The 28,000-nt window shown below is 41.5% G+C and overlaps 1 protein-coding gene and 1 non-coding gene across 2 annotated transcripts in view; one reads left to right on the top strand and one right to left on the bottom strand.

Moving 5' to 3' along the window:
• Positions 1-21,907, top strand: part of BACH2 (BTB domain and CNC homolog 2) — a 128,085-nt gene extending 106,178 nt beyond the window's left edge. The window contains exons 4-6 of the mRNA XM_056856143.1: positions 5,541-7,088; positions 18,012-18,218; positions 20,910-21,907. Of these exons, the coding sequence (XP_056712121.1) occupies positions 5,541-7,088; positions 18,012-18,218; positions 20,910-21,392 (2,238 nt within the window). The 3' untranslated portion in view covers positions 21,393-21,907. The remainder of the gene's footprint in view (positions 1-5,540; positions 7,089-18,011; positions 18,219-20,909) is intronic.
• TRNAV-GAC (transfer RNA valine (anticodon GAC)) lies at positions 9,070-9,141 on the bottom strand. The gene has a single exon. It is a non-coding gene; the product is annotated as a tRNA-Val (tRNA).
• Positions 21,908-28,000: the final 6,093 nt, after the last annotated feature.

The following is a 28,000-nucleotide window of genomic DNA, read 5'->3' as shown; positions in this document are numbered from 1 at the left end:
TACAGAATAATTAATTTTTAATGGAAATGGAGGGAGGTGTAGGGGAAGTTAATATATCTTTGATTACATACAAATATCTTTAATAATGGTTCCTATCTGTTTTTATTTTTACTGTTTATGTCAATTGTTAAACTATGTGTTTAATATTTTTGAAAAAAATTAATTCTAAATGGGACCATTTAAAGGATACTCTTTGATCTAATCCCTTATCTACACTTTTTATCAATTTTATATTAGGTATTGATCTAATAATGTTAGTTAGGACAAGAATATATTAATTAAAATAGTATTGGGATTAGTTCCGTTAGCAAAAGTTTATACAATTTATTTTTAGATGGAAGAAGGAGAGGGGGAAGTCAATTTGTGGTTAATTTAGTAATATTATTTGACTCTTTAGTATTATTATCATTTTTTAATATTGGATAATGTTTTATATGTTGATATTTTAAATCAAGAAAATAAAAAAATATTCAAAAAATAATAATAATACCAATGGCTGTCATCAGTTGTAGGGATGGTGGAATAGCTCTGTCTTACAGGCCATGCAGAGCTCTTTAAGGTCCCGCAGGGCCCTGATGTTGCTAGGAAGAGCATTCCACTAAGCCAGAGCCAGGGCCGAAAAAGTCCTGGCTCTCCATTGAGGACAGCCGCACACTCCTAGGGCCAGGGACCACCAGCATGTTGTTGTCTGTAGAAAGCAGTGTCCTTTGTGGAGTGTGCCAGGAGAGGTGGTCCCGAAGAAACGAGGGCCAAGAGCAAAAGTCAAGGATGGGACCCAAGAATCATTGGGTATAGTGGGCCCCCATCCTATGGCTGATTGACTGTGGGGCTACCTGAGACTCGGGATTGCCACACTTTGTATTCCCAGCGATGTAGTAAGAGTTTGAAAATGTTATTAAAAACATCGCTTTAAAAGGGTTTTTGGATACCACGGCTTATAAATGGTTGGAAGACGTCTTCACAGCTAAAGGGGCCAAACAAAGGGCGAACAGTATTTTTTATAACGTTTTCAAACTCTTTAATACATTGCTGGGAATACATAGAAAGTGCGAACAGTATTTTTTATAACGTTTTCAAACTCTTAATACATCGCTGGGAATACAAGTGCGGTAACCGTCTCAGGCAACTCTGCCCCCCCCGGCCGCCTGCTGTACTGTTGATTGCCCCAAATGACACCATTCACTTCCATTGCCTCTGTAGTCATGATGGCAGTGGAGAGAGTGGGGGTGTCTGGCAGTTAGGTTACTTGGCTGTCGGGGCCCCCAGCACCCCCCCCATTTGGGGCCTGAGGTAGCTGCCCCACAGCTCAGACCGCCTATGTCATGATAATTTTAAAATGAAGATTTTGTGGGTGCTTTTTAAGGGGGAGAACATGGTGGGGGAGAGGAGCTCTAGCACGTCTTCTGCCTTTCCCCCACAGAATGCCATCGCCCCATAACAGCTTTTATCTTCTATAGAGAACTAATGTGATACTGTACACTTCTCCCAGTGGAGGTAAAAGCAGCCCAGGGTGGCATTTTCTAGTAAATTGTCTCTCCCCACCCCCACCCATCCTGCTGACAAAGTAACCCAAGAGTCTTCATTTTTATAAAGTCTTTCCTAATGATCACAGCACTACTGTGATTCAAAGAACCTTAATTTGAGTGATGAAATGGTGGAAATGGTTTTCTAAAGTATTGTTTTAATGGACTGTGGTGAGGCTTACAAAAATACACATCCAATCTATGAGTGAAACAAAGAGGCTGTATCCAATTTGTGCGGAAAATGCACAAATACGTTCTTTTGGGGATTTCTAAGAGCCCGTTCCTGAAGGGGGGGGGTAGATCCGCGGTGGCCGGAAGCAGTGCAGCCGTGCCACCTCCTCAGAGGCTTCCTGGCCGATGCAGAGACAAAAAAATAATGTTAAAAAATAAAAAAACAAAAGGGGGGATGTCCCATTGCACAAAACGAGGCTGCGCCACCCACAAAGATGGCACAGCCACGCTGCGACCTGAGGGGCGAATGGGGTTAGGAAGCTGCCCAAAGGCAGCTCAGCCCCCAGGAACACTTTCCCCCCCACGCCGTCACAAGCTTTCCCTTCCAGCAGCGTGTTTGCCCCCACGCCAGTCTAGCTGCCACCTTATTCCATGATAAGGTGGCACCTATGCCGGTGTGGGGTCACACCAGCTCCTGAGGACCTCCCTCCCCCTTTCAGGAATGGGCTGTAAAACTTACAGCCCGGAGATCTCACTAAAGTATTTGCTGCAGTTTGTACCGTTGTTAAATAAATATCCATCCCTTTTATATATTGACTAGTGAATTCCTAAGTAGCTATATTGGTTTACCTGTGTGGCCCTTGCACCAACAGGAAAGGCACCAAGTGGAACAGAGAAGTTTAGTGAACCAAGGGAGGTTATTGCTTGCGGGGGGGGGGGGGTGCTCTCCTGCTTCACTGCTTTTATAAAAAATTGTCAACCTATTTCTCAAACTGGGGCCTGAGGACCACTGAGATTCCATGAAGGTGCTCAAGGGGTCAGCAACTGCTTTGTAAAGTCAGATGAGAAACCCTTCTCACACCTATCTAGCTAACACGAAAACAGATATCTCTCAGTTTTCTAGCAGTGTGGGCCAGAACTCTCCACATCAAGGGAAAGGGAAAGAATTGGTTTCTTTCTGAAGGTGCAAACATTCATACAGTTACCACTGGTTAACAATCACCCAGCTTTCAAGGTTGCCTCAAAGCCTAGACTACTTGGAATGGGTCTTGGTAGCTTGTTTTTTGGCTGGGTTGGGAGGGTTTATCCCTATATGTATGCTTTTGGCTCTGGTTTCAAATTGGATGCTTTCCACGCTAAAATGCTGTATTAAAGTGTGTGCGTGTATCATATAGATCTAGAAATACAATGAGAAGGGCTAGAAAGCTGTTTTACGGTGCATGTTGACAAATTGGCATTCTTCTGAATATAAATTTTAAGACTGCTATTTTACGTCCGTCGTAAGTGCTGCAGAATATTGTTGTGTTCATTATACATCCTCTTGGTTATGCTGTTGCTGTGCTATTTAGTAGCCTACTTAAAGTTTCTCCTGGAAAGAAAGAAAAAGACCCAACTTCCAGAGAAGTGCGCGGGTTGTAATGTATGCAGCTTTTAAACCTTCATCTCAAAAACGTGCAATATTTATAACCACTTTACAGTCCCCTGAATATCTGCTTTCTTGTCATGGCGAATTAAATACAAGCCGTTCCAAAGGCAGCATGATGGTAGACCTACAATAAAGGCCAAATCAATATTTAGACAGCTTCGGGCTACTGAGATTCTGCCGGCTTCCCCACTTGCCAGCAAGCCCGGCTTGCATTCATCACGAAAGTTGCTGTTTATATATTTGAAACATTAGTGCTGATCTGAAATGCTTCTAAGACTCCTCCCTGAGGGCATCTTTTTAAATTTGCAAGTAACAGCTGTTAGAGTACTTCAAAATGTAGCATTTCTCATCAGTGCCTGTTGTAAATTACTGCTGTGTTATTACCAGGATAGGGTATCCGGCGTGACAAATGATCCGTACTGATTTAGTCCTCTTCCCACCTAGCATTTTTCCCCTGGATTTGTGTGGTGTGTTTTTTAAAGCGGGCAGCTGTTTGTGGGTGCTATGTCAACAACATTAAGAGTCCTGCCAGTGATAGCCTCTGGAGGAGGAAGACTTGCATAGCAGATGTCCAGAGTAGTACTGTTTTGAGGGGACGAAAACCTTGACTCAGCTCGAGAGGGGGGGGAAATGTCCTTTGGAATGTTATGAGTCAGCAGTTTTGTTTTTGTTTTGCCTAGACTACACTGAAAGATGTTCTGGTTGAAAAGTATAGCGTTGCCATCAGCTAGCTTTGCAGTTCTCCCACCTAGCGGTTGTGCTTGATCATAACTTCCACAACCATTTTTCTTTCTGTGGAATCTATAGTCAGGGAAAATCCAGACAGGCACGCTAACTTCATACTTTCATTTGGACCAGCTGAAATCAGAAACCAATAGGATAGTAAGTACCTTTTCTGCTTCTGGCGTTACTCATTACACTGATGATTATGCCTGGCGGAGATTGGTATTTGGATCATATAGTTAAAACATCAGAGCAACGTGACTGATGCAGAACTCTTCACAGAATAAAGATGCATTTGTTGTGCATAAAGTGCATAAAGATTATATTAGTGGTGACAATATACGAGGAATACCCACCCCCCGTGAATTCTGTATTTTCCAATTATTTAACATCCAAATTGTATTACTGCATGTTGAACAAAATAGTATGTAAACTGCAAAACTTTTAATGGTGAGGTACTGGACAAACAATGAAAGATGGTAATATTAAGCACAACAGTGCAGCAAGGACACCCCCCCCCAAGCTATCTGAATTCTGATAATCTATACTTCCACATTACAACATTATCAAATAGATTATTATTTGCCTCTCCCAGGGAATTGCAACAGTATATGAATGGATGTCCTATTTAAATTTAAGCAATATCTGACAGGTTTTTGGGGTGCCCTCATCCTAAGGATGCTTGCTTTCGTTTTTCATATTAACAAATTTCACACTCCTATCATTCATTATTAAAGAAACTGCTTGAAAGCATATGGATTGTATCCAGTAATGGCTGAGATTCTAGAGGGAGCTGTTTTGAGGGTGAATTCCAATCATGGGAGCCACTTCAATTGTGCCATATTTTAAAAAAAAGTCTTCTATAATCTCTTAACAACATCGTTAAACAAGTATTCTTATTTCTTCAGACTAGAAGGTTCGTATATTGGTATTGTATTGGACTGTGTGGTTGGAAGCCATAATCAGCTTTTCATGCTGTTACAGAACTGTGTGGTAGTAAGGCCTTCTAACTAGCTACTGCACAGCTCACCACTATCTAAATCCATCCAGAGATTCTCACAGTCATGGGATGGTGGGTAAGCGTTTCATGCGACTCTCCCATGGTTACTGCTTCCCATGTTATTACCTGTGTTCCTTATCCAAGTTAAATTATGTGCCCTTTCCCCCAACATCCCTGCTTCTCACTGTTACTATTGAATATTTATGATGTCCTGTCCTCAAGTGCTTATAAAAATATATCCAGTTTATTTGAAAACCTGTAAGCCTTTTGGTAACAAAATAAAGTGTTTATTAAATGTGCATAATTGACATGATTCTAGTAGTACAGGGTTCATTCTGCCTACTTTATAGAAGTACGATAGAACTGATGGGATTATGCTCCCATTGAGACCTCAGCAGCACCCATGAGCATCTGCTAATAGGGCGAAGGCTGTCTGACAAGTGCCAAAGAGCTCGTCATACTGTCAATCATGTTGGAAGTAATGTTTAAATAATCCTATAATATGAAGTATGCAGGCAGCAATTCAGCGGGCAGCATTAATTGCTGGAAGTACGTTCGCTGCTGACTTGATGAAAGATTAGCTAGCACTGTGGTATTTATGGACATTAGAGCTGTCAAGTTATTTAACAACACTTGAGGGGCTTGGGACAATAGCAGTGCTGATGGTAATGCTGGCAATTTCCCTGTTTTTTTGCAGGTCACTGCCAGGGGATTTGGTCCATTGTTACAGTTTGCCTACACTGCGAAGCTGTTACTCAGCAGAGAAAACATACAGGAGGTCATCCACTGTGCGGAGTTCCTGCGCATGCACAACCTGGAGGATTCCTGCTTCAGCTTCCTTCAGACCCAGCTGCTGAACAACGAGGATGGCCTGTTCCTGTGCAAAAAGGATCCCACCTACCAGCGGATGCACGAAGATGAGAATTCTGAGGAAGAAGAGGTAGAGACTATGGAATCGGAGACTTCCAAGATATCTTGTCCGAGGGAGAGAACACACCCAGAGCCCTTTAACTTTGAAACCGCCAGTTCGGAAGCAGACAAAGAGGAAGGGATGCTGCCCGACGCTGACCTGCTAAGAGACGACAAGGACAGTTTGGACAAAGAAGCAGTAACGCGGTATCCCAGATACAAGAAATACCAGCTGGCTTGTACCAAGAATGTCTACAATACAACACACATTAGTACCTCAGGTTTCGCAAGCACATTCAGTGAAGAAAATTCCGGCGATGGCCTCAAGCCGGAGCTGGCTGTAGGGCAAATTAAAAGTGAGCCTAGGAATGAAGAGAACGATGAGGAAAACATCACACTTTGCCTCTCTGGAGATGAGCCTGACATCAGGGATAAAGAGGGGGACGTTGAAATGGACCGAAAGCAGCCAAGTCCTGCCGAAGCTGACAGGTCCAAAAGTGGTTCCTCTCCTTCCTGCCTAAGGTCCTTCTTCAATCGAACAAAAAACATAGACTTAGTTGGCTTCCCCAGTACTTCCCAACAGCACTTTGCCAGGAGTCCAGCCTGCCCTTTTGACAAGGGGACAACTCAGGGTGACCACAAAGCTGATTATGTCCCTTTCACAGGGACCTATGGACTGTCGCAAGCTGTTCAGAAGGATGCTTCCAATTTTACAGTGGGATCGCCTCTCAGGGGTCCTGGCTTTGTCGAAGGTCTCTGTAAGCAGGAAGGTGAGGTGGACAGAAGGAGCGTTATATTTTCTTCAAACATTTGTGACCAAGTAAACACTTCAGTGCATTCATATTCTGGCGTGAGCAGCTTGGACAAAGATCTCACCGAGACTGTGCCAAAGGGTCTATGGGCAGGAAGTAGCCAATCTCTTCCCAGTTGCCAGACCTATTCTCACATTGGGCAGGCAGCTGATCACTTGCCAGGACGGATGCGGCCTAACACCAGCTGCCCAGTGCCAATTAAAGTTTGCCCTCGTTCTCCTCCTCTGGAAACCAGAACAAGGACCTCTAGCTCATGTTCCTCCTACTCTTATGCAGAGGATGGCAGTGGTGGCTCCCCTTGTAGCCTCCCTCTGTGTGAGTTTTCATCTTCCCCCTGTTCCCAAGGAGCTCGATTCCTGGCCCCTGAGCACCAGGAGCCGGGCGTGATGGGAGATGGAATGTACAACCAAGTCAGACCCCAGATAAAATGTGAGCCATCCTATGGAACAAACTCCAGCGATGAGTCTGGATCGTTCTCTGAAGCAGACAGTGAGTCATGTCCTGTGCAAGACAGAGGACATGAGGTAGGGATTTGTGATAAGTACACGTATTAACACTTATTGTGACCCATTCATGGAGCCTGTTGTCTGAAATGGCCTTCACACTTCTTATCTTTTTTTTAATATACGAAGACAGAGAATAGCCTGTTTTATTCCATCTGCTTTTGATTCAGTAGGGTAACAATTAAAAGAGGTGTGTACGGTGAGGAGTCTTCATACTATAAGGCTCAGGGTAGACATAAAACTGCTCAGTCTCCTAACTGTTTAGGAGATCATGAACATCCCACCTACTTGCACACTCTTCCTCCTCTTTTTGTCATGCATGGCCTTTTAGTTACTATAGTTAGCAATATGGCTTGTACCAGTGTTTTCTCTAGGTATGGTTAGTCTGTGGCCATTTATGCTTGGTAATTAGTAGCGCGTTCCAGGCTGAAGTGCCCCGCATATATATATATGTATATATATTTTTAGTTTTTCACGCTGAACCATCATTCAGGAAGTGACTGCGAAGCCAGCGCATACCTGCTTCACATTTCTTAAAAGCCCCTTTAATGTGACCTTTTGTGTTTGCTCCGCCCCCGCCTCGAAGAATCCCCTCAAGGAAGAATGCAAAATCACAGCCATGCCATTCGCTATGCAAATGGCAGTTGCTAATGGAAGAAATGAAGGAGCGGGCCAGTGGGGGGGGGGAGTGGAATTTCTCCTTTTGGGTCGGGACCGTGAATAGGCATTTTAAAGGTAGCATTTAAAAAAAGGGCTTTGAGCAAGCATCAAAATTGGCCCTGCATAAATGGCCTGTGTGTCTGTATTAGTCTGTGGTTTGACACCAACTGTAAATCTCTCTGAAACTTTAAAGGAGGGAGGGATGCCTGAAAGAGAGGAGATGAGAAGCACACAGACACATCACATACTTTGGATCTTCATTACAACACAACATTAATGTGTTGGCTTATAGCCATTATTTAATAAACATAAAACCAGGGAGTTTTTGCTATAGAAACAGACCAATTAGATGGATGGAGAAAGGCTAGGGCTAAGCCATGGGATATATACTGTATTCGCACAGCATCGCTAGGGCTAGAAATCAGATCCCTGGAGAATCGGCCTCTGCCTTATCATGCCCTGCCATCTTGAATCTCAGCACTTTCCTAGCCCAAAGCTATTTGACCTTTCAGCAATTAAGATTATGCTTCTCATCACTGCATACAGTAAAAATAGCTTATTCTATTTTGTTTTCATTTTTAAAAACCTCTTACAGGCACTAAAAAGCAACTATTTTACTCAAAGGGGAAAAATAAGTTTGGGTCTGAAAAGCCATATTTTTTATACAGTGCTGATAAATGTGGACAGATTTTCAGCCATGGAACGATTAATCCCATCAGTGGTAAATACAGGGAATTTCCTGACAGAAATGTGCAGTTGTTGTTCCTTTCTTCAGAGGAATCTAGATATTTACCTGAGAGGAAGTTCTCTGTGTTCTAGAAATATTACATTTTCTGTTCTTTCAAGCAGCAATATAGTCTCCCTGGTTAAATATGATTATTTTCCCAGCTGATTAGGTCTTTGCAACTTGCTGGGTGGGAAGTAGTTGTGTGAATGTCAAATATGTACCTATTAGCACTTGAGATCCACCCAGCTGCAGTTATTTCCACATGCCCAAGGAGGCTCGGGGTTTGTGCTTCTCAGACAGCCACCCCAGGTGCTGCATGGAGACCGGGGTATTTTGAGAAGTGGCTTCTAGGTCTGCTTCCCCCACACACACACACACACACACAAATCAAAAACCCGAGGCATGTCCATCTCCATAAGTAATCTGTTCGATCGTAGCTAGTGCCCATGACATGGGTGGCATCAAATGACATCTCACATGAACACATAAAGCTGCCTTATACTGAATCAGACCCTTGGTCCATCAAAGTCAGTAGTGTCTACTCAGACTGGCAGCGGCTCTCCGGGGTCTCAGGCTGAGGTCTTTCACATCACCTGCTTGCCTAGTCCCTTTAACTGGAGATGCCAGGGATTGAACCTGGGACCTTCTGCATGTCAAGCAGAGGCTCTACCACTGAGCCACACCCCCTACCTCACTTATGGATGCAACGTACAAACTCCTTTTTTGTCATCTAACTCATTGTAGAGGCTAAGCACTCTCTTTAAAGAGCTCAGAGAGTCTGTTCTACAGATTTAAAGCTACAGTGGAGAAGGCACGGGCTCTGGTTGTTGCCAAGCAAGCTACTTTAAGTGGAGAAATAGTTGGTGCACAGGGACGTACTTATGCATTAAATATTTATACTCCACCTTTCCTCTGCTCAGGTGGTGGCTCAAGAATACCATGCTGTTGCTATTTAGCATTAAAGAAGAGGTCAAAAGTAATGATCTAGGGAGGTCCACATGTAATGTTCTGAAAACTGCAAGTCTGTCAGGTATATTATCAGAGGGTTTGCTTGTGTTCAGGCACTACTAGAGCTGTTCATATCGGGTTTACTGATCCAAAAACAATCCCCAAAAAAGGCACTTAATCTTTTTCCGGGTTTATTTGGAGCCGAATGTTGAAATAGAGAATAAAGCCTAAGCCAGATAGCCGATCGCTGAATCAGCTGAATAGGTATTTGGCTCATTTGGCCTTCGGTTTTCCCAAGGTTTTTCTATACGAGAATTTTTTTTAGGAGCTCTGGGGGGCATTTTTAAAGTAGAGTTACCAAATTTTCAGGGTAGCTGCAAAGGACTCTCCTTGCATGAACCCCGAAGTTTGGTAGAGTTTGGGTCAGGGAGTCCAATTTTATGGGCTCCCAAAGGGATCACCCCCTTTTCCATAGAACTCCACACTTTTCTATGGAGAAAGGAGCTAGCCCTTTGGAGAAACTCTACCTCTAAAAATCCCCCCACAGGAGCTTCAAAAAATATCCCAAAGGCTAAAATGGACTCCAATTTTTTCAGGTATGGGTATTTACCAGTATGGGTATTCGGCTTATTTCGGGTATCCTGAAAAAAATCTGGTCCAATAAACCTGAAGCCGAAATTTACTGAATTTTTTTTTTTTTTTTTTGCACAGTTCTAGGCACTGCCTTTGATGAAGTCATAAATGTGCTTTAAACCACAGGTAATAGAAGGAATTATCCTAAATGGATAATTTTTGCAGTAGTGGTTGCATCTCTGTTGACTTATATTTAATATTTATATCCTACTTTTTCATATCTCACAAAGACATTTGATTCTTCTCTATATTTAACAAGAGGCATTGAAAGTTTCTTTCTGTGGATGCTTCATGTGGTACCATTTTCATGTGGTACCATTTAGAAAGCAGGAGTACAGCATGATGTAGGCAATATTGTTCTGTTTCAGTTACTTCTAAACAGCACATTAAACTAAAATATTATTGGTGGGGGGGGGTCTTCTTTCATCCCTTTTCTGTATTGTGTCTAATTTCTTTCAGTTCCTCTGCATCATACTTGGGGACCATTAATAATTTGTTTGGCAAGTTTATCTGATCAACTAGATTGGTGGTTTTTCACCTCATTTGTAGCATGTGCGCTGCTGTTGCCATTTTGCTCTCTATAACAAGGTGTTTCTACTTTATGGAATACATCACCAGTAAGCACCTATTTTAGTTAAAAATATTGTCGAAGGCTTTCATTGTCAGAGTTCATTGGTTCTCGTAGGTTATCCGGGCTGTGTAACCGTGGTCTTGGTTAGTTAACAATGTTAACTTGGTTAGTTAACATTGGCGTAGCAGTAGGGTTGCCAGGTCCCTCTTCTCAACCGGCGGGAGATTTTTGGGGCGGAGCCTGAGGAGGGCGGGGTTTGGGGAGGGGAGGGACTTCAATGCCATAGAGTTCAATTGCCAAAGCAGCCATTTTTCTCCAGGTGCTCTGCTCTCTATCGGCTGGAGATCAGTTGAATTAGCAGGAGATCTCCTGCTACTATCTGGCAGTTGGCAACCCTACGTAGCAGTAGTAATAATTACCTGTAATGCATGCTCTACATTTCATGAAACCTGAAAGCTTGTGATCTATTTTGTTTCTCTAACACAGGGGCCTCCTACATGGTGCCTGTGAGCGCCATGGGGCCCACCAACAACTGTTCTGGTGCCCGCCAAGTGTTTTTATGAAGTGGGTGGGGCCATTTTGTTGCTGCACCCGCCATGCTGTGTCAGAATTCCAAATATGCCCTCGGGCTCAAAAAGGTTGGGTAACCCTACTCTAACACAACTTGGTCCTTTAAAGCCTGCGAAGCTCCAGCCTTCAGCTATCTGATTAGTAGCTTACTGGCATGGAGAAGGGAGAAAATCCCAGATATTATATTACAGTACGTGAAATAGGGTACCTTGTTCCACTAAGTTTTTCCTAAGACCAGTTACATCAGTAACTGACACATGGTATGTATTAAGTTATAGAAGCCCTGTTGACATATTACAGTGAATGTTTGTATGAACTGCATGTACGTGCAGAAAGAGCCAATGTGTGTTTACTTTATAAATTAAACGGGGCCATACCAGGATAAATGTGGGGTTTCAAGCACATGTTCAGCTGTACATGGGTTGAATGTTACACATACAATGGATTGTGCATGCATTCAGACCAAACGGACGTCCCATGGGGGGTGTTCCACAAGCTATGTACCAACAACAACAAGGCATCACATGTGAACACACACTGTACCCCACACCTAACATCTTACATTGTTCTTTTGTCCATTTGATTCTCAGAACTACCCTGTGAGGTCAGACTGAGAGTATGTGACTGGCCTGAGGTTACCCAGCACCTCCGGTGGCAGCACCCTTTGTCAGAATTGCAAAAGTGCCCACAGGCTCAAAAAGGTCGGGGAACCTTGCTATATAGTCTAGCAGCAAAACAAAACATTAAAAATAGAAGAACTATCACATCATTTGGGGAATAGTTTATAAATATTTATAGTATACAAATTCATCTTTGTTCAATGGTAATCTGCTTTTTGTAACTTTAAAACAACTGAGTTGGTATTTGTCTTTTTGTCATATTCCCCTTAGATTGTTACAAGTAAAGTGTAAATGTACATAAGCTTAAAATATGCTTTGAAAGCAGTCTTCTTGGAGAAGATTAAAGAAGGGCAGAAGGTACTAGCAGTCTTTTTCCTCGGATTTATTAATATCTAGGGGGAAAGTATGCATCTTGCCTTTCATTTTGTATTGAACAGCATCCCCCTAACTAGGTTTGCCCAAATGAGAACTTGCTCAGAAGCACTATTGTGTAACAGTTCACTTTGTGCACTCAGAAAGTTGAAAACCAGCCACGTGTTCTTGAATGACTGGCTGAAAGCAGTAGAGTAACATTTCAGATGGTCTGTGTATGTGCTGTATGGGCGCATAGTCATGCACACACTGTATACAGAGGGCCCAATTTCCAGTACAGTTCAAGAATACTGGTGGAGCTACACGAACTTAGCCAGTCCATGCCATTTAACAGAACAGTAAGGTAGAAATACTGCTTAATCTTCTTTAGCTTCCCATGATTGTAGCTGGTGCTTCTTTGCCACAGTCATTTTTATTATGACTACCTTCTCTAGCTCTTAGGATTGCCGGTTGGTGTTTGGGATTAAGACAATTTATGTGACTTGCCAATACCTTCCTTACTAAGAATGTGCAAGTGACTTACATGTGCTGACACCCACGTGGTACTGTTTATAACCCAACTATGGACACACATTCACATGGCAAGCAACATGGTTGAGGGGGCTTCCTTCATGCTTGTGGTGATTTCAGCCACACTGTCACAGACCCTCTTTGGACAGTCTAATGTGTATTGGTGCGATTGAAGTTATTCACAGAGATTCAGCTTGCCGCCATAAATGGCACCACACAGATGTATTGTAAGTAATTAGCCACATGGATGGCTGCAAGCATGAATTGATCCTTATTTCATACAAGCAGGTGGTAAATTAATGTCACTTGGGAAACATTTCTCCAGCAAGCGTGTATAGCATTGCAAGGCCAGAAGAAAGCTAAATGTGTGACTGCTTTTTTGGCTCAACCAAAAATCACTTGATTGGACAGAAGGCCGCCTTTACCATGCCACTGTCTGGTAAATGGTGACATGTCTGGCATAGTATAATGGAGGTGCCATGAATGTATAACTCCTGTGCGCTGGAGGTGGGCACCCTGGGCACGTGTGTGCACATACAGAGGCTTCCTGTCTACCCAAGAAGAAGAGTTGGTTTTTATATGCCGACTTTCTCTACCACTTAAGGGAGACTCAAACCGGCTTACAATCACCTTCCCTTCCCCTCCCCACAACAGACACCCTGTGAGGTAGGTGAGGCTGAGATAACTCTAACAGAGCTGTGACTTGCCCAAGGTCACCAAGCTAGCTTCGTGTGTAGGAGTGGGGAAACAAATCCAGTTCACCAGATTAGCCTCCGCCACTCATGTGGAGGAGTGGGGAATCAAACCCGGTCCTCCAGTTCAGAGTCCATTGCTCCAAACCACCGCTCTTAACCACTACACCACACTGGCTCCACAAAGGTGGAGGAATCCTGTCCATCCTCTTTTTAAAAGGAAAGCTGTGCCTGTCAGAAAACTGTGACCACATTTTGTGCCACATATACGTGCTCCTGCCCAAAATGATGGATCCCTGGTTTTCGAATGAGTTTTATTTCACACTTTTTCATTTGTCGCAGAGGTAGCTTAACCAATCTATCATTAGGATGTGTCACCTACAACGCAGTTTACTGTGAATAGCAATGACATTAGAAGTGGAGAGGCAGTTGTACTTGTCTAGACTTGAGGATTTATGAAGTGCGTTTTTCCTAGTAGGATACTCTTGTTGTGATTTTTTTTAAAAAAAATATAGCCATAGGTTAGTTGAGATAAAAAATACAAACACCTAGAAGCTAATAAATGCACAGCTGTTAATTGTGCAGTTTAAATATGAAAGCTGCTTTCTCGAGGCAGTTGCTTGCTACTTGTAACACACTCTGAAATCACAAAGCCTAGGCTGTTTTCGATTTGAAAATCTCACTTCGAGTTGTTTATGGATTGCAAGATTCAATTTCATCAAAGTTGTGTGTGTGTACTTTTTTTCAAACATGCTCTGTAGAGTGCACTCACCTTATCTCAAGGTCTTTTAATGTTTGACAGATTCTCCAAAACACAAAATTAACTTTCCCTAATGCTAAAAACGGACATAGCTCCACTAAAATAGTCACTCGGCCAAGGATCTGATCTGTAGCCAATCTAAAGTCAATAATGTAATTGCAACAGCTCTGTTGGGACTATCTGCTTTTGTTGAGAGGGAAAGGAAGATGGTACTAAAACTGTAATGCTTTGGAATGCTATAAATGGTTCGTACCAACAATCTACATCCTTGATCGCCACTCAGTTACATCAGTTATTGCTGTGTATTCTGGGTTGAAATCTTAAGGTTTCTCTTAGGGAACAGTAGTCAAAAAGGGCAAGAGTCCAGTAGCACCTTAAAGACTAACAAAAATATTTTCTGGTAGGGTATGAGCTTTCGTGAGCCACAGCTCACTTCTTCAGATCTGAAGATCTGGCTCACGAAAGCTCATACCCTACCAGAAAATATTTTTGTTAAGTCTTTAAGGTGCTACTGGACTCTTGCCCTTTTTGACTACTGCAAACAGACTAACACGGCTACCCACTGTGAATTATCTTAGGGAACAGGGTTGTGTGCTATCTCCGTTGCCGGTGTGGCTGCTAATACAGTGCAGAGGCAATGGGACTTCTCCATGGCAGGTTTCCTGGTAGTTTCCCTGTTCTCAGAAGCAGCCATTCCCCCTCCCCTGGGCCACTGGGGCTTTTTTCAGGGGGGGGGTTAATTAGCAATTTTATATTGTTATAGCAATATACTGTTATAACAATAGGTGTAACTCTTTCTGTGGACTCCTAGCATTCATTTTTTTTAAAAAGTAAGCTTCTAGCCCCTTTTGTTGCAAAGATATGCCTTTCCTCTTGAATCTCTACAATGAAAGGGGCTAGAGACTTTTAAAAATGGAAGCTAATTCACAGAACCTGTTACACCTATTATTATAATGGTATATTCAATTAGGGTTGCCAGGTCCCCCCCGGGCCACTGGCAAGGGATGGGGGTAGGGTTGCCAGATCCAGGTTGGGAAACTTCTGAAGATTTGGGGATGGATGCTGGGACCACAGTGGGGTACAATGCCATAGAGTCCACCCTCCAAAGCATCCATTTTCTCCAGGGGAACTGATCTCTATAGTCTGGAAATGAGCTGTAATTCCAGGGGATCCCCAGGTCCCAACTGGAGCCTGGCATCCATAATATCAATATAAAGATATGCAAGTTCTGATTTTTTAAAGCCCCCTGGTGGTAAGGGAAGGAAATGGCACTTGCTGATTGTGTGTGTGTGTGTGTGTGTGTGTGTGTGTGTGTGTGTGTGTGTGTGTGTGTCCTCCAAAATGTCCTTTCTTTGACAGCCTTGCTCAGATCTTGCAAATTGAGGGCTGTGGCTTCCTTTATTGAGTCAGTCCATCTCTTGTTGGGTCTGATAATAGGATCTGGGAAATGAACTTTCCCACCCCACGCAACAGCCATCCTGGCTTTACTGCAGTCTTTCCCAAACTTCAGAACCAAGCAGGTTTGAGAAAGGTCAGAGGAAAGCTACAGAAACCCCAGAAGGTGCACAAATGTACCCCAATGCTGTTGGGGAAGAAGGGGAAAAAAAAACCTTCTTCCCAGCAGCATTGAACACAGGCCTGTGAAAGCTTATTCCCTCCCTATTCCTAAATCTTCCAAAGTACAGGGTAGAAAAAAGAAAGGAAATCGTTCCTTCACTCTTTCTGTCCTTTCAATTCCGCATATGGGTACAGATTTAAAAGACAATTTGTGAAGCGGCTCACAGACAACCTATCCCAGAATGATTGGGCCCATCTTATGAGTAGTAGCGAGATCAGTTCTTATTATAGGTTTGTATTTTTATGGCAGAAGTTAAAACATACCCACATTCAGTATGACAAGGCAGTAAAGGGGAAAACGAACCCAGCTTGTACGGTCCTGTGAAACAATGGTGTTTCTCAAAGGTATGACTTTTAAATGGCTTCTGTGCAGTGAGCAGGTTTATGATAGACAAAAACAGGACAGCCAACAGACCTGGAGAAAAATGTCCTGTTGCTTTAGTAGAGGCTTAATGTGTGGAAATGGGCTGCTGAAACTTTTAATGGAACGGAGATTTTTTTTAAAAAACATTCCCTGGTAAATAATGTCCCATAAAGACGGGCAACCCTACACACACATACAAATTTAAGTGATGGGAGACCTAAATTTATGCCTGTCATGGAGCTGTGAAAGCCCTGCCAGGAAGAAGGGTACCATTCTTCTACATAAGGTGCAAAAGCTCTTTCCTCAGTTTATGCTTATGAGTGAAACCAAGTGACATCATGGGCAGTTTATACAGGTTCAGTAGAGGACCCTGGTTTGCTCATGGTCAATCCCTGACATTTCCAGTTAAAAGGATGTCAAGATCCATCTCTCCCTGAGACTCCAGAGCTCTGCTCCCAGTCAGAGTAGCCAGTGCTAAGCTGGGTGGACCAAGATGTGAATAGGTGTAAGGCAGCTACATGTATGGTCCATGGCAATCCCATGGAGGCCTTCAGAGAATCACCACCTGGGTGTTATGCTTGTAGTCCAAAGGGTATGTCAAGGAAATCAAACATTTTCGTATCATCACTCACTAGACTGTAAACATAATAGTCCACATCATCATGTCAAAGGTCTGCCTCTGTGTATGTAAGCCAAACACTGTTGTCTCTAGCAGCTTATTCGCACATGCCACAGCAAGCTGACCTGTGGGGTTGATGAATTTTGATGTGCTGCCATCTTTGGGCCATAGCTTCACGGGCGAGACATGAGGATGAAGTCCGCCTCACAGAACGTGTGAAAAGATACCATTAATTTCTTTTCCACGGTTCACATGTCTGCGGTTTGGTGAGATATATCAACATGATGTCAGAGTGCAGAAGGAGTATAACAAAATAATTACTCATATGCTGTCTTGTGTAGAGAAAATGCATGGTGGTGAATGCCAAAATACGTGTGCTCTTGAATTTTCTGCGTTAAAGACAAGCAAAAAGATTTGTATCAGCTACTAGAGCTCTCCTTACATCAGTGTCCTGTCTTGTTACATATGTGATTGGTACATGTCCAAGTTATTAAAACCCACATTCAAATATCCCCACATTCAAATATTAAAGGAGTCTTTCCTCAAAAACCTGGCAGGAGGAGATATTTTATTTTATTTTGGCCACAGTTAAGCATAGGTTAGCCTATTAGTATCTGCTGCCATCTTTTGGTCAACATGTATACTTACACAATCAAAGAAGCCCTTTCATGATATAAGAGATCGGCATCATGGGTGCACTAACCAAAAAGACAGAAGATGCTGGGGCAGCATACATCCTAATAGGGTGATCTTGGCATGACATCAGACCATGCAAACTTCATTGCTGGTTTAACTCAAGATCCATTTACCGGAGCATACTGTTTCTAGCAATAGCGTACCAGAATACCTCTGAAAACTGTAAAGGAGAGCATGGTGAGGAGAAAAAAAGTTGTAGCCGAAATGTGGGCCTACAGAAAATCCAGAACAAAAAAATCCATGTAGATCCTCTTTAGATTAGGAGCTGTAGTGTGCTAATTATTTCAGTTGTTCTTTTCTGTACCTTTTCCAGTTATATTGTGATCCTTTAAAAAAATGAAACAAATAGAATTATGCATGGTGTTTAAATGTGATTAAGCTCCATGACTATGTGGTATCATGCCACTGGGAAATTTATTTGCATTCCCCTTTTTATCAATCCTACCATTGAATTTGTCTTTTTCATCACTGCAGCATTCTAATGAAATTATTGATCTTCTGTTGTTCAGATTAAGAGTGTTCTGTCCTCAGCAGCCTGTTAGATAATAAAGCAAGTTACCTTTTGATTTCTGTTGGGTTTTTCAGGTGAAACTTCCATTTCCTGTCGATCAAATCACAGATCTTCCAAGGAACGATTTCCAGATGATGATAAAGATGCACAAATTAACCTCAGAACAATTGGAATTTATCCATGATGTTCGGCGGCGCAGTAAAAATCGGATTGCAGCTCAGCGCTGCCGCAAAAGAAAACTGGACTGTATTCAGAATTTAGAATGTGAAATCCGCAAGTTGGTGAGTGTAGTGAAACACTGGCATGCATGCACAAAGAAATGACTGTTCTTTGTCAGCTAACCACCAAATGCAATGAAGCAGCAATCCACAATGTGTTTCCTGGCATGTACTTGCTTCCCCTCTGCTTCACTTCTGACCCCTTCTGCACTTCTTCCTTATCCAGTTTCTAGTTCTCGACTTTGACTTTTTCTACCCATCCCTTTGTCGCTTTTCACATTTCTCCTTCCCATTTCTCTGGCTTCACTCCTAGCAGCAAGGAAGGGGGGGGGGAATATATCCTCAGTACAAAAAGTGAGAATAAATAAGAGAAGATCTGGAAAAAATGAAGAAAGAGAGGAAGTGCAGTGTAGTGACCAGAGTGTTTGACTAGGATCTGAGATATCGCTGGGTGATCGCTAGGTGATCTTGAGCCACTCACTTTAAGCCTAACCTACCTTTCAAGGTTGTGGAGGTAAGATGGGGAAGGAGAAACCATGTATTCCTCCCTGGAGAAATTCTGTGGTAAAAATATACTAGATAGATAGAAGAGGAGGAAGAAACTGAAGGATTTACAGTCACCCAGTCTCAGATAAGGATATCAAGCCCACCAGCCTAGCTCCTGCCTCATCCAAATACCTACTCACACAAATTAAAATCCATTGTACACAGCTTTGTGAACTCCCCAATACTGGTTGACTGTCAGAATGCTTGATCTTGCAAACAGTTGCAGATGGTAACTAAAGCCACCCGCCACAACTTATTTCTCTTGAATAAACGTTAGTAAGGTCATGTATTAGGTCATATTAATAAGGTTGTTAACACTATTATCTGAAAGTCTTACTGACCTCTTTCAGATTCTGAAATCTTCCACCCCCTCCCAAATATTGAATTGAATTGAAATTTACATTTAATTAATTACCTGTCATTTTCTGGGTGACACAGAACTGCATGAGTAGAGAGGATCCAACAGAACTTATAAGCTAGTGTCTCTGTTTTGGAGAACGAAAGCCTGTAACTGAAGTCGAGTGCCTGCCTAAATTCTTCTTAAACTTCTAAAGAAAATTCTACAGTCACATGACCATTCGCAACAATCAGGATCACAGTGATTCCACTTGACTATTTGTATATGTTACTGCTCGCAATTCATTACTAGATAATTATTCAGCCATTTACAGTGCATTCCTGACTTCTGAGGACGAAAGTCCTCAGGACAGGAAGGGGCTGCGCCGGCATTGGGCCCTCCACACACTGGCGCCCGGGCTACTTACAGACACTGGTCTCCCGGCACTGCCGTGGCAGTGCCACCCCGGAATGCCACCTGGGCCTTCCGCCGACATCCCACCGGCGCAAAGGGCTACACTGGCGTTCCAAGGGGCATGCCAGTGGGCCGGGCCGGGGGCGGAGCTGCCTGTAGTCCGCTCCCTACCCCCGTTCAGCACAGAATGCCGGTGAGGAGAACGGCGTTGCTGCGACTGCTTTTTAGCAGGTGCAGCATCGCTGATCTCTATAGGGCGAAAAGCCCCATTTTACCCCAAAAAAAGCCTCTAAAAGGCCTTTTTTTTGTCTTTCAGCAGCCATGAAACGGCTTTGGAGGTGCCGTGGCGGCCCCTTCTCCCCACTGTCCCCAGCCGCCGACAGCTCAGGAATGGGCTAAATGTGGCATAGTTGCAGCTAACCTGGTTCTGTAGTTGCAGCTAACCTGGTTCCCACGCTTCAGCCATAAAAGATCTAATTAGCTCACGGATGGGCTGACCAGATTGCATGTCAGGAACCCACACCAATGGGAGAGGAGGAAGTGGGATGCTCCATGGGAGCTTATTGCAAATTATATATCTGTAGTTTGGAGCCATGGAGAAATGCTTCTTCAGCCGCAACCATGCCACATTCATTGATGTTTCAGTTCTAGCCATACTTGTATATGCTCCAGCATTTTTCTGTCTTTTTTCTGACACGTGATAAAATACAAGCTAAAAGCAATTTAATGGGTTTATTGAACTTGTGCGTGCAGTAGATGGGTGGCATTTTATTAGTCGGATGAGGAGTCTGGAACTGGAGTGCTAATGATATTGCACCAACGTTTGTCACGATCTTTAATAGTTCTGACAGCTGATGCAGATGTGCATAAGCTGAGTAAATAGAGCACGGGTGACTCGGCCATTTGATTCCCTGCTTCTGCTCTATGGTACATAGTACAACTTTGAAGCAATGGGCGGTGCAAGATCAGTGAGTTTTTAAGAACTTGTGGGCCTCACCAACAGGTCAGTTAACCAGTCACATCGTGAGTGTTTGAATTAGTAAGAAATTGGGGTGCCTGTATTTTAGTTGTCCCACCTGCTGCTTAGTTCAGAACCAGTTCTTAGAGCTCACTCTTCTGCGTGTTTCACAGAATGCCACACGGTGGAATTCTGGACTGGACTGCCCCAGTCTAAAGTGCAGGTCGTGTTTTGAAATGTTGTCCCTCCCTCTACCACCGATGATGCACTCTCTGCATTGCCGTGAATTGGGAAGAGAGCTACACTAAACCTTCCTCTCTGATGTGAGGGAGCTTTCGAAACCGTCACTCCTTCTATCTGTACTCTGAAACATTACAGAACTTTACCACCCCGTTCTGTGGCATGTTTGGCTTGGTTCTCTCTGGTTATAGAGCTCTAGAAGACAGGTGTGAAGCATACTTCTCTGATGTTAATGCCTCCTTTCCCTACCTTCTTTCAGGTTTGTGAGAAGGAAAAACTCCTGTCAGAAAGGAACCAGCTGAAGGCATGCATGGGAGAGCTGTTAGATAATTTCTCCTGTCTTTCCCAAGAAGTGTGTAGGGATATGCAGAGCTCCGAACAGATCCAAGATCTGCACCGATACTGCCCTATTCTCAGGCCTATGGATCTACCAACAGCAGTCAGTATCAACTCTTCACCAGCCAGAGTGGAGCAAAACGTAGTAACATCCCAGTGTGTCGGGGAAGGCTTGCAGTGCTGTTCAGAGCAAAGCCCCCCGCAGCAGTTAGGAGCCCACTGGCTACCTAACAACATTTCTGACAAGTGCGTTGCGACAAGAGCACTGGACGGAGCTGACCAAGGTACTTACTCTGAGCAGGAGCTCCCTCTAGAGCAGAATAACCAAACGGTGACGGTGGACTTCTGTCAGGAAATGACTGATAAATGTACAACAGATGAGCAGCCTAGGAAGGAGTACACCTAGTGGCTGATAACCCTTTACATCACCTCTTCAGTCAGCCAGTGGCCACATTGGTTTGTTGTCTAGATGGAAGAACATATTTGGTGCACACTACAGTGGTCTTAGCAGCAATACTGTTTTTAAGTATTCCCTCCTCTCTACAAGCAGGAGATTGATTATCTTCTTCACTATGGTGCTATCCCTTGTTCAGTCAGGGGAACAAAAGCAGTGGAAACACTGTCCTTTTTTATTACTATAGTTGTTGTTGTTATTGTATTTTAATTTCAATATTCAACAGGGATGGACAGAACACCTCTGAGGACCCAAACGCAGCTTTTTTTCTCAGTGGCCCATGTCACAAAACCCTAACTCAGGAATTTCCTCTGAATGTTCAATTTTTCATTGAAGACAGCTTCTTTACACATCAAAGTTTTATAGCTAAACTGTACATACTATATATAGTATATTAAAATATATATATCCATATGCAAAAAAAAATCCCTGCATGCCTCAGTTTTTCTCATTAAAAAAACAACTGGAACCTTTTTTTTTTATTGTACAAACAAGTTCCAACATTCCTTCTTCTTTTTCTTTTCTTTTCTTTTTTTTTTTTTGGTTCTTGATGATCGAAATGGTTTGTAATGGTTTTAAATATTTCCCCCTCACTGCTGTCAGTTCCCAGTTCAGCAATATCATTCAGTTTGTACTTATTTATATAGTTTTAATGTTGGAAGCTTATTCGAGATTTTTTAATATAGATGGCATTTGGGGCTCAGCTGTCTTTTTGTGTGTGTGTGCCAGTTGAGCAACATGGATTTAATTCAAATTTTCTCACAGATACTGTACAACGATGGTCAACTCTGCCACTTGCACTGAGTTTTGGATCGAACCTCTTTTCATAAATGAAGTTGTGACTTCAGTATAACTCATATACTATCCTCTTATGTAAAATAAGGAGAAAAACAACACTCAGGAGACGGCTATGTAGGGAAAATCTTGCCAAATATGGAATTCACCCAATAGTGTTGATTGGGTATTTTCTGTATTCTTTTTTTAATTTTGTTTTTTAGTTTCCCAAACCAAATTAAAAATAGCTGCTTTTTAAAAAATAAAAAAAAATAAAAAAGAGGGATTGATATTTGTTGAGCACGTTTCAATATTCAATAAGATACCATAAAAATTATTGGGTGGCCAGTGTATGTCATTGATGTTGAGAACTATAGCTCAAGGCTAAGTGCATTTACATCGATGAATGCAATTCCATAGTCCCTAGTGAAAGTTTCAGTTAGGCTTCCTTATGCAGTTCTTACTTATTCAGGTAGTACTAGCACTGTAAATCCATGTGAACAGCTCCACTGGCCTCAGTCTATAAATCCAGTTAATACTATTTTACATAGGTATTCCTTGCAGCATTTTACTCACTTTGCTTCCCATTTAGACTGGCATCAACTCCATCTTATTCAGGCCCTTTAAGTATAAGAAATGGTGTACCTTCCAGGATTAGGACGATCATAAAGATTTGTAAGCGTTTAAACAATGTATTTCAACAGGGAGAGAGAATTCCATGAGTCATGCTGCAAGGTTGCCTCAGTTCACAGTTATTGTCTTTGGTACAGACCAGCTTCTGTCTCATAGATCATTGGAGAAGTAATTTCAAGCATATTGAATTTTTATTTAAGAAAGTTCACAAAACTGACTCTCTTAATGACTGCGGAAGACATCCTTTATTCAGACATAACGTGAGCAAAAAAATCTTCTAGGGGCAGGCACAATGCATCAGGACTTTTCCCTGCACGTACTGAAATGAATAAGAATTGCACAAGAGAAATGCTTTTGCGCAACTCCTATTTATTTCGGAAAAGACTTGTGCAGGTGGACATCCTGGTGGATTGTAAATTTTTAAGTGATTTTTGACTTCCCTGTCTTAATCGTGCCTGGGTACTTTGAGGAATATTTTTTGATGTCACCCATGGTTTACAAATTGGTACTATTCACCTTCACTGCAGATCTAATGGTAGCTCAAACCAAGCTGTTCCTCTTAACTAAGGTAATGTGTACCTTCGTGCTAATGTTTACACTAAACGATGTGGCGCTCAGTCAGCCTGCATCATGTTTTTCTAGCGAAGGAATCGAGCTCCTTCTCTTTGTTGTGTTTTCTTTAACTTTCAGTTTATGGAGACAGTTTGCTAGTCCGGCCGCCTTCCTGCAGACCAGGAGGGGTGTATACAGTGCATGTGCCACGTTTACTTACTAGGTGGGAGGGGGGTTGTCTGTAGGTTGAAGATGCTATATTTAAAAATATATATTATATATATATTATTTAAGTATTAACCATTTCTGTAAAAAATAAAAACAAAAACCTATCTCTTAACTATTTGTATATTTATATATGTCATATGGATGCTAGTACAAGTTATAGGATAATGTTTGGCACCAGGATAAGAAGTCCTTGACTTCCTTTGAAAGCATAGCTATTTAATTATATTGGAAGCCTGCAACCATTTCATGCAGGAAACAGAAGCTCTTTTGTGGGGACAGGGGTGAGGATATGGGGGGAGGGTTGTTTTGTAATCAGTTGACGTTGCAGAGCACTTCTGTGATTTGCAAAGAGATCCTACTTCTGTGAGAGACAGTGATGGAAGCTAGAATTTTAAAGCTACACGTGAATTGCATTATAGATTCATAGCCAGGATTTGTCATTTTGGATTTTTTTGTTGTTATTCAGCTGACAGTATTTTTTTCAGATGTATTTTTTCTGTTGCCTTTTTTATTTTAAGTGACCTCTGATAGCTAGTTGTGGTTTTTATGGGTATTCAACCAAGTCTGAACTAGCTTTCTGACATGAAGATTTACCATCATAACCAACTCATGTGCAACTGGTACTTTTGACCTCATTACAATGGTTCAAATGTAATCAACAGAACATATTGTTCTACAGCTATTGTACTGACCTGGCTCTATCAATGGTGCTGGGCCTCTCTCTACTGTTTCTTTCTGTTTGTGTTTTGTTTTGTTTTAATGGAAACTATTTTAATTTTTTTAAAACCACTGCTCAAATAAGTCTATTGTTTGAAACCGTTTAGGATGTTTTGAGTTTGGTTGTTCACCATTTAGAAGTGGCTGACTTGTATATCTTCTTCCTCGGACTGTGTATGGTTCTTTGAAACCACATGTGGCTCTTGAGTTAACTTCCAGGGAGACATTTAGGAGAATTAGTTTCAGATCTGGACATAAAACTGGTATATTTGAATTACATTGGGCTAGAGAGGGAATAAAATAACTGACCAAAACTCTATTCTCAACTAAAAACGACGTCTGCATTGTTTAGCAATGCAAGAGGGGAAGATATTACTTTCTTTCATGGATTGTGGGTCATAATTCATGAAGGAATTGATGGTTTTGACTTGTTTTGGAATTTTTGCTGGACAGGAGCTGCTTTTGCACTGACACAGACAGAATATAGGATAAGTTTGCATTTAGCCCTGTCCCATCTGCAACTACTACTCCTTTTTTATTATTTGCCTTTGCTATATTTTGTATTACCAAGAAACCTCATTTCATTTAGGCTTCTTCTGCTCTTGTCAGGTGAATACTACACTATGTAATATATTTGTTTCTCTGTGTTATCTTGGGGGTGCCTTGAATACAACCGAAGTTCATTGCAACCTGATTCTGGAACAAATAGCTAGTTAAAAAATTAAAGAATCAATGAAGTTACCAAGTCAATATTTATATCCCAGACCTAACGTATGATGACTCAGGCGTCAGCATTTGATGCTGCAGGATAAAATTATTATTTTATATATTGTACAATTAAATTATTCAATGTCTTTCTAAGGATATATGCTGCTTTTAAAAATGCACTAATTTTTTAAATCTAATCCATGTATTTTTGTTCCCAAGGAAGCTTAAAAAAAAGATATAATTGGAAAAACAAACCACTGTGATTAGTATTCCATCTGCTATCTTTTTAAAAGGGAGAATGGGAGCTAGACAAACTTAGAGAAACCCATTCTGCTTAGAATGTCAGGGGCTAACAAATTACATTTAACTCATTGCCAGTTTTGTAATTTCAAAAGCTTCCGCTGAAACTTGGGAAGCCTATTTACATAGGCAGTTAGTTTTAAAAATCTGAACCTTTTATAGTTGCAAAGTTGGATCCTATGCCTTGATCTGCTTGCACAACTGGTATTCTGGTCATGTGAGATGCTGTTCCCAAGGGTCCACTTACCTCTGGGAGCAAGAAGTGGGAGGAGGAAAATTCTGTTCCCTGATTGGCAGCTGTGGCCACACTGCATTGCATCACATCCCCTAATAGGGCATCCATTACTTTCAGAACAGTGTGGTGACTGACGAGTGTAGTCACTCCATCAGTTCATCGCTTTGATGAAAAAAGCTGCCCTCGTGAAACCTGTTTTTCTAAAATTTCATAAAGAAAAAAGAAGTTTTGTGCTAGATGGAATATAGAGAACCATTCTGACAACTTCCGTGTTGGAATTTAAAAAAATGAATATGCTAGAATCAGAATAGGAGAATTGTTGAGGCGTTAAGAGACATGTACGGTAATCTCATTCCAGAAGCATTTTTTCACTGATACCCTCTAACCCAAATGTATGTGTGCTTTTTAAAAGTCATACATGTACGTTTAGAAGGTAGAGCATACCTTAAGCTCAGACAGACCCCATAAGCCTATGAAACTTTAAGTTCCAGTCAATTCAGCTCAAACGAATGAGTCCCAACAGTCAGTTTTTACCAAACTAATCATATTTGATGTTTTTGTCCTTTATTTAAATGACATCTTTAAAAAGTGCACCTTTTAAAGTTACATTTAGAAGAGATGGGTGGGGTTCTAGATATAGCCTAAGGGAAACCTTGCTAAAATGTGGAAGCTAATTTCTATCTACAGAACAAAAATCAGTGTGCATAATTTTGCTTGTTTATACTGTGTATATTTATAATATTTGAATTATTCTATGACTCAGGCATCAAGTGATGCTGCAGAATAGAGTTGTACATGTCCATATATTCAGTCCATTCAAACAACTTTATGTATATTAAAAATCTGTAGGCTGGTGGATTGTAGACTGCTACTAATAAATTATTATAATTTTCTCTGTAAGTTAAAGTATCATTACTTGCAGTGTAAAAGAACTACAGTAGTTTCCTACACTCCACCAATATTATGTTTATCAAATTCAAACTAGTGATATGTGTTTGTTTTAAATTATAGCGCTCATATGGTTCTACATCTTTGTGATGAAAACCACTTTTCTGGTGGGGATTAATTGTTCACATTTCCTCTCAAATTTAAAAGTAGACAAATACCATTATTATCCCATGCCTTATTAACTTTACTGCAACATCAACCCTTTTGCAGAGGTCCAGTTTACATACAAGTTTAGTCACCTATGCAGTGTAGCAATTGATAAGAAATATATACAATCTAATCCTATTGGAGTTTACTCAAAAGTAAATCCCACTGAATTTGGGGTTTATTTAAGTGTGGATGGGACTGCAGCCTTAGAAACTGAAGAAACTGTAAATTGTTTAGGTCAGAAATTGACTGCTGTCACTGCTCAGAATTTGAAAATGCTTCTATAGTTAGTGATCCCTTTTATGTCTTGAAAGCCTTGGGAATCAGAAACTCAGCCTAAGATTTCTCAGAGTGCTTTTGTCTTAACAGGTTAGTTCACATGATGTGGGTGTCAACCTGAAAATCTGGGTTTCTTCCACCCATTCTGTTGCATTGAAAATGAGTGCTTCTGTATTTACAGTGTCCAAAAATAATTGTGCATGATTCAGAAACTGGTATTTACTACTTGCAATAGGACTGGAGTATCTGGATCCCATCAATCAGTAGAAACTATACTAAACATTTTGAAGACTGTTGGATGCTTGACTTTTGCTATTCAATTTGAGGGTCAACTTTTGATTTCAAGGGTGGAGACCACACACACCCCAAGAGTTTGTTCCAGAACCAGTGGGATACAAGAGCACCTCTACTATATGCCTTACAAACTTCAGAGGCCATATTCAAAACAGGGTTTTTATCAGTGTATGCAAGGGGATTCAGCCCCTCTTCTCTTCCTCCACAGGTCAAACAGTATGGACAGTTTTCACACATATCTACCTGTATAATCCTCTGTACCTCTCATAACTGGTCAATGACTGTAACAAGTTGCATCAGGTGTTTTTCTATATACTTTTTACACAGATTCTATGCGATTAATGTAACTTAATTCAATGCATCATTTTATTGTACTAGTTATTCAGCTTGTCTATTTTTTTTCTAGGTGACTGTGGTTTCTTGTGATTTTTATTGTACAAATGAAATGGCTGTTGATGCTTATTCCTTGTTACTAAGAATTTTTACCTTTTTGGAAAAACAGCATTGCTATGAACTAATAAATTTAAGACTTCATTTACTCATTGTAAATACAGTATCGTGCAAAAAAAAAAACCCTTTCCATTCATTTGAATTGATAGTGTTAACTGAATTTTGTCTAGACACCATTTCTGTTGATGAAATAAAGACATATCATTATGTATTGTAGATCTTCTGCTTCTGAAGTTAATGTTGCTGTATAATACCTTGAAATCTGGCTGAGGTAACAGATCTTGTATTAGATGTA

This window comes from Euleptes europaea, chromosome 10 (assembly GCF_029931775.1).
Source record: "Euleptes europaea isolate rEulEur1 chromosome 10, rEulEur1.hap1, whole genome shotgun sequence".
In the NCBI taxonomy this organism is placed as follows: domain Eukaryota; kingdom Metazoa; phylum Chordata; class Lepidosauria; order Squamata; family Sphaerodactylidae; genus Euleptes; species Euleptes europaea.
Note: the sequence above shows the minus strand (reverse complement) of the source record. Positions and strands in the feature narration are given on the sequence as shown.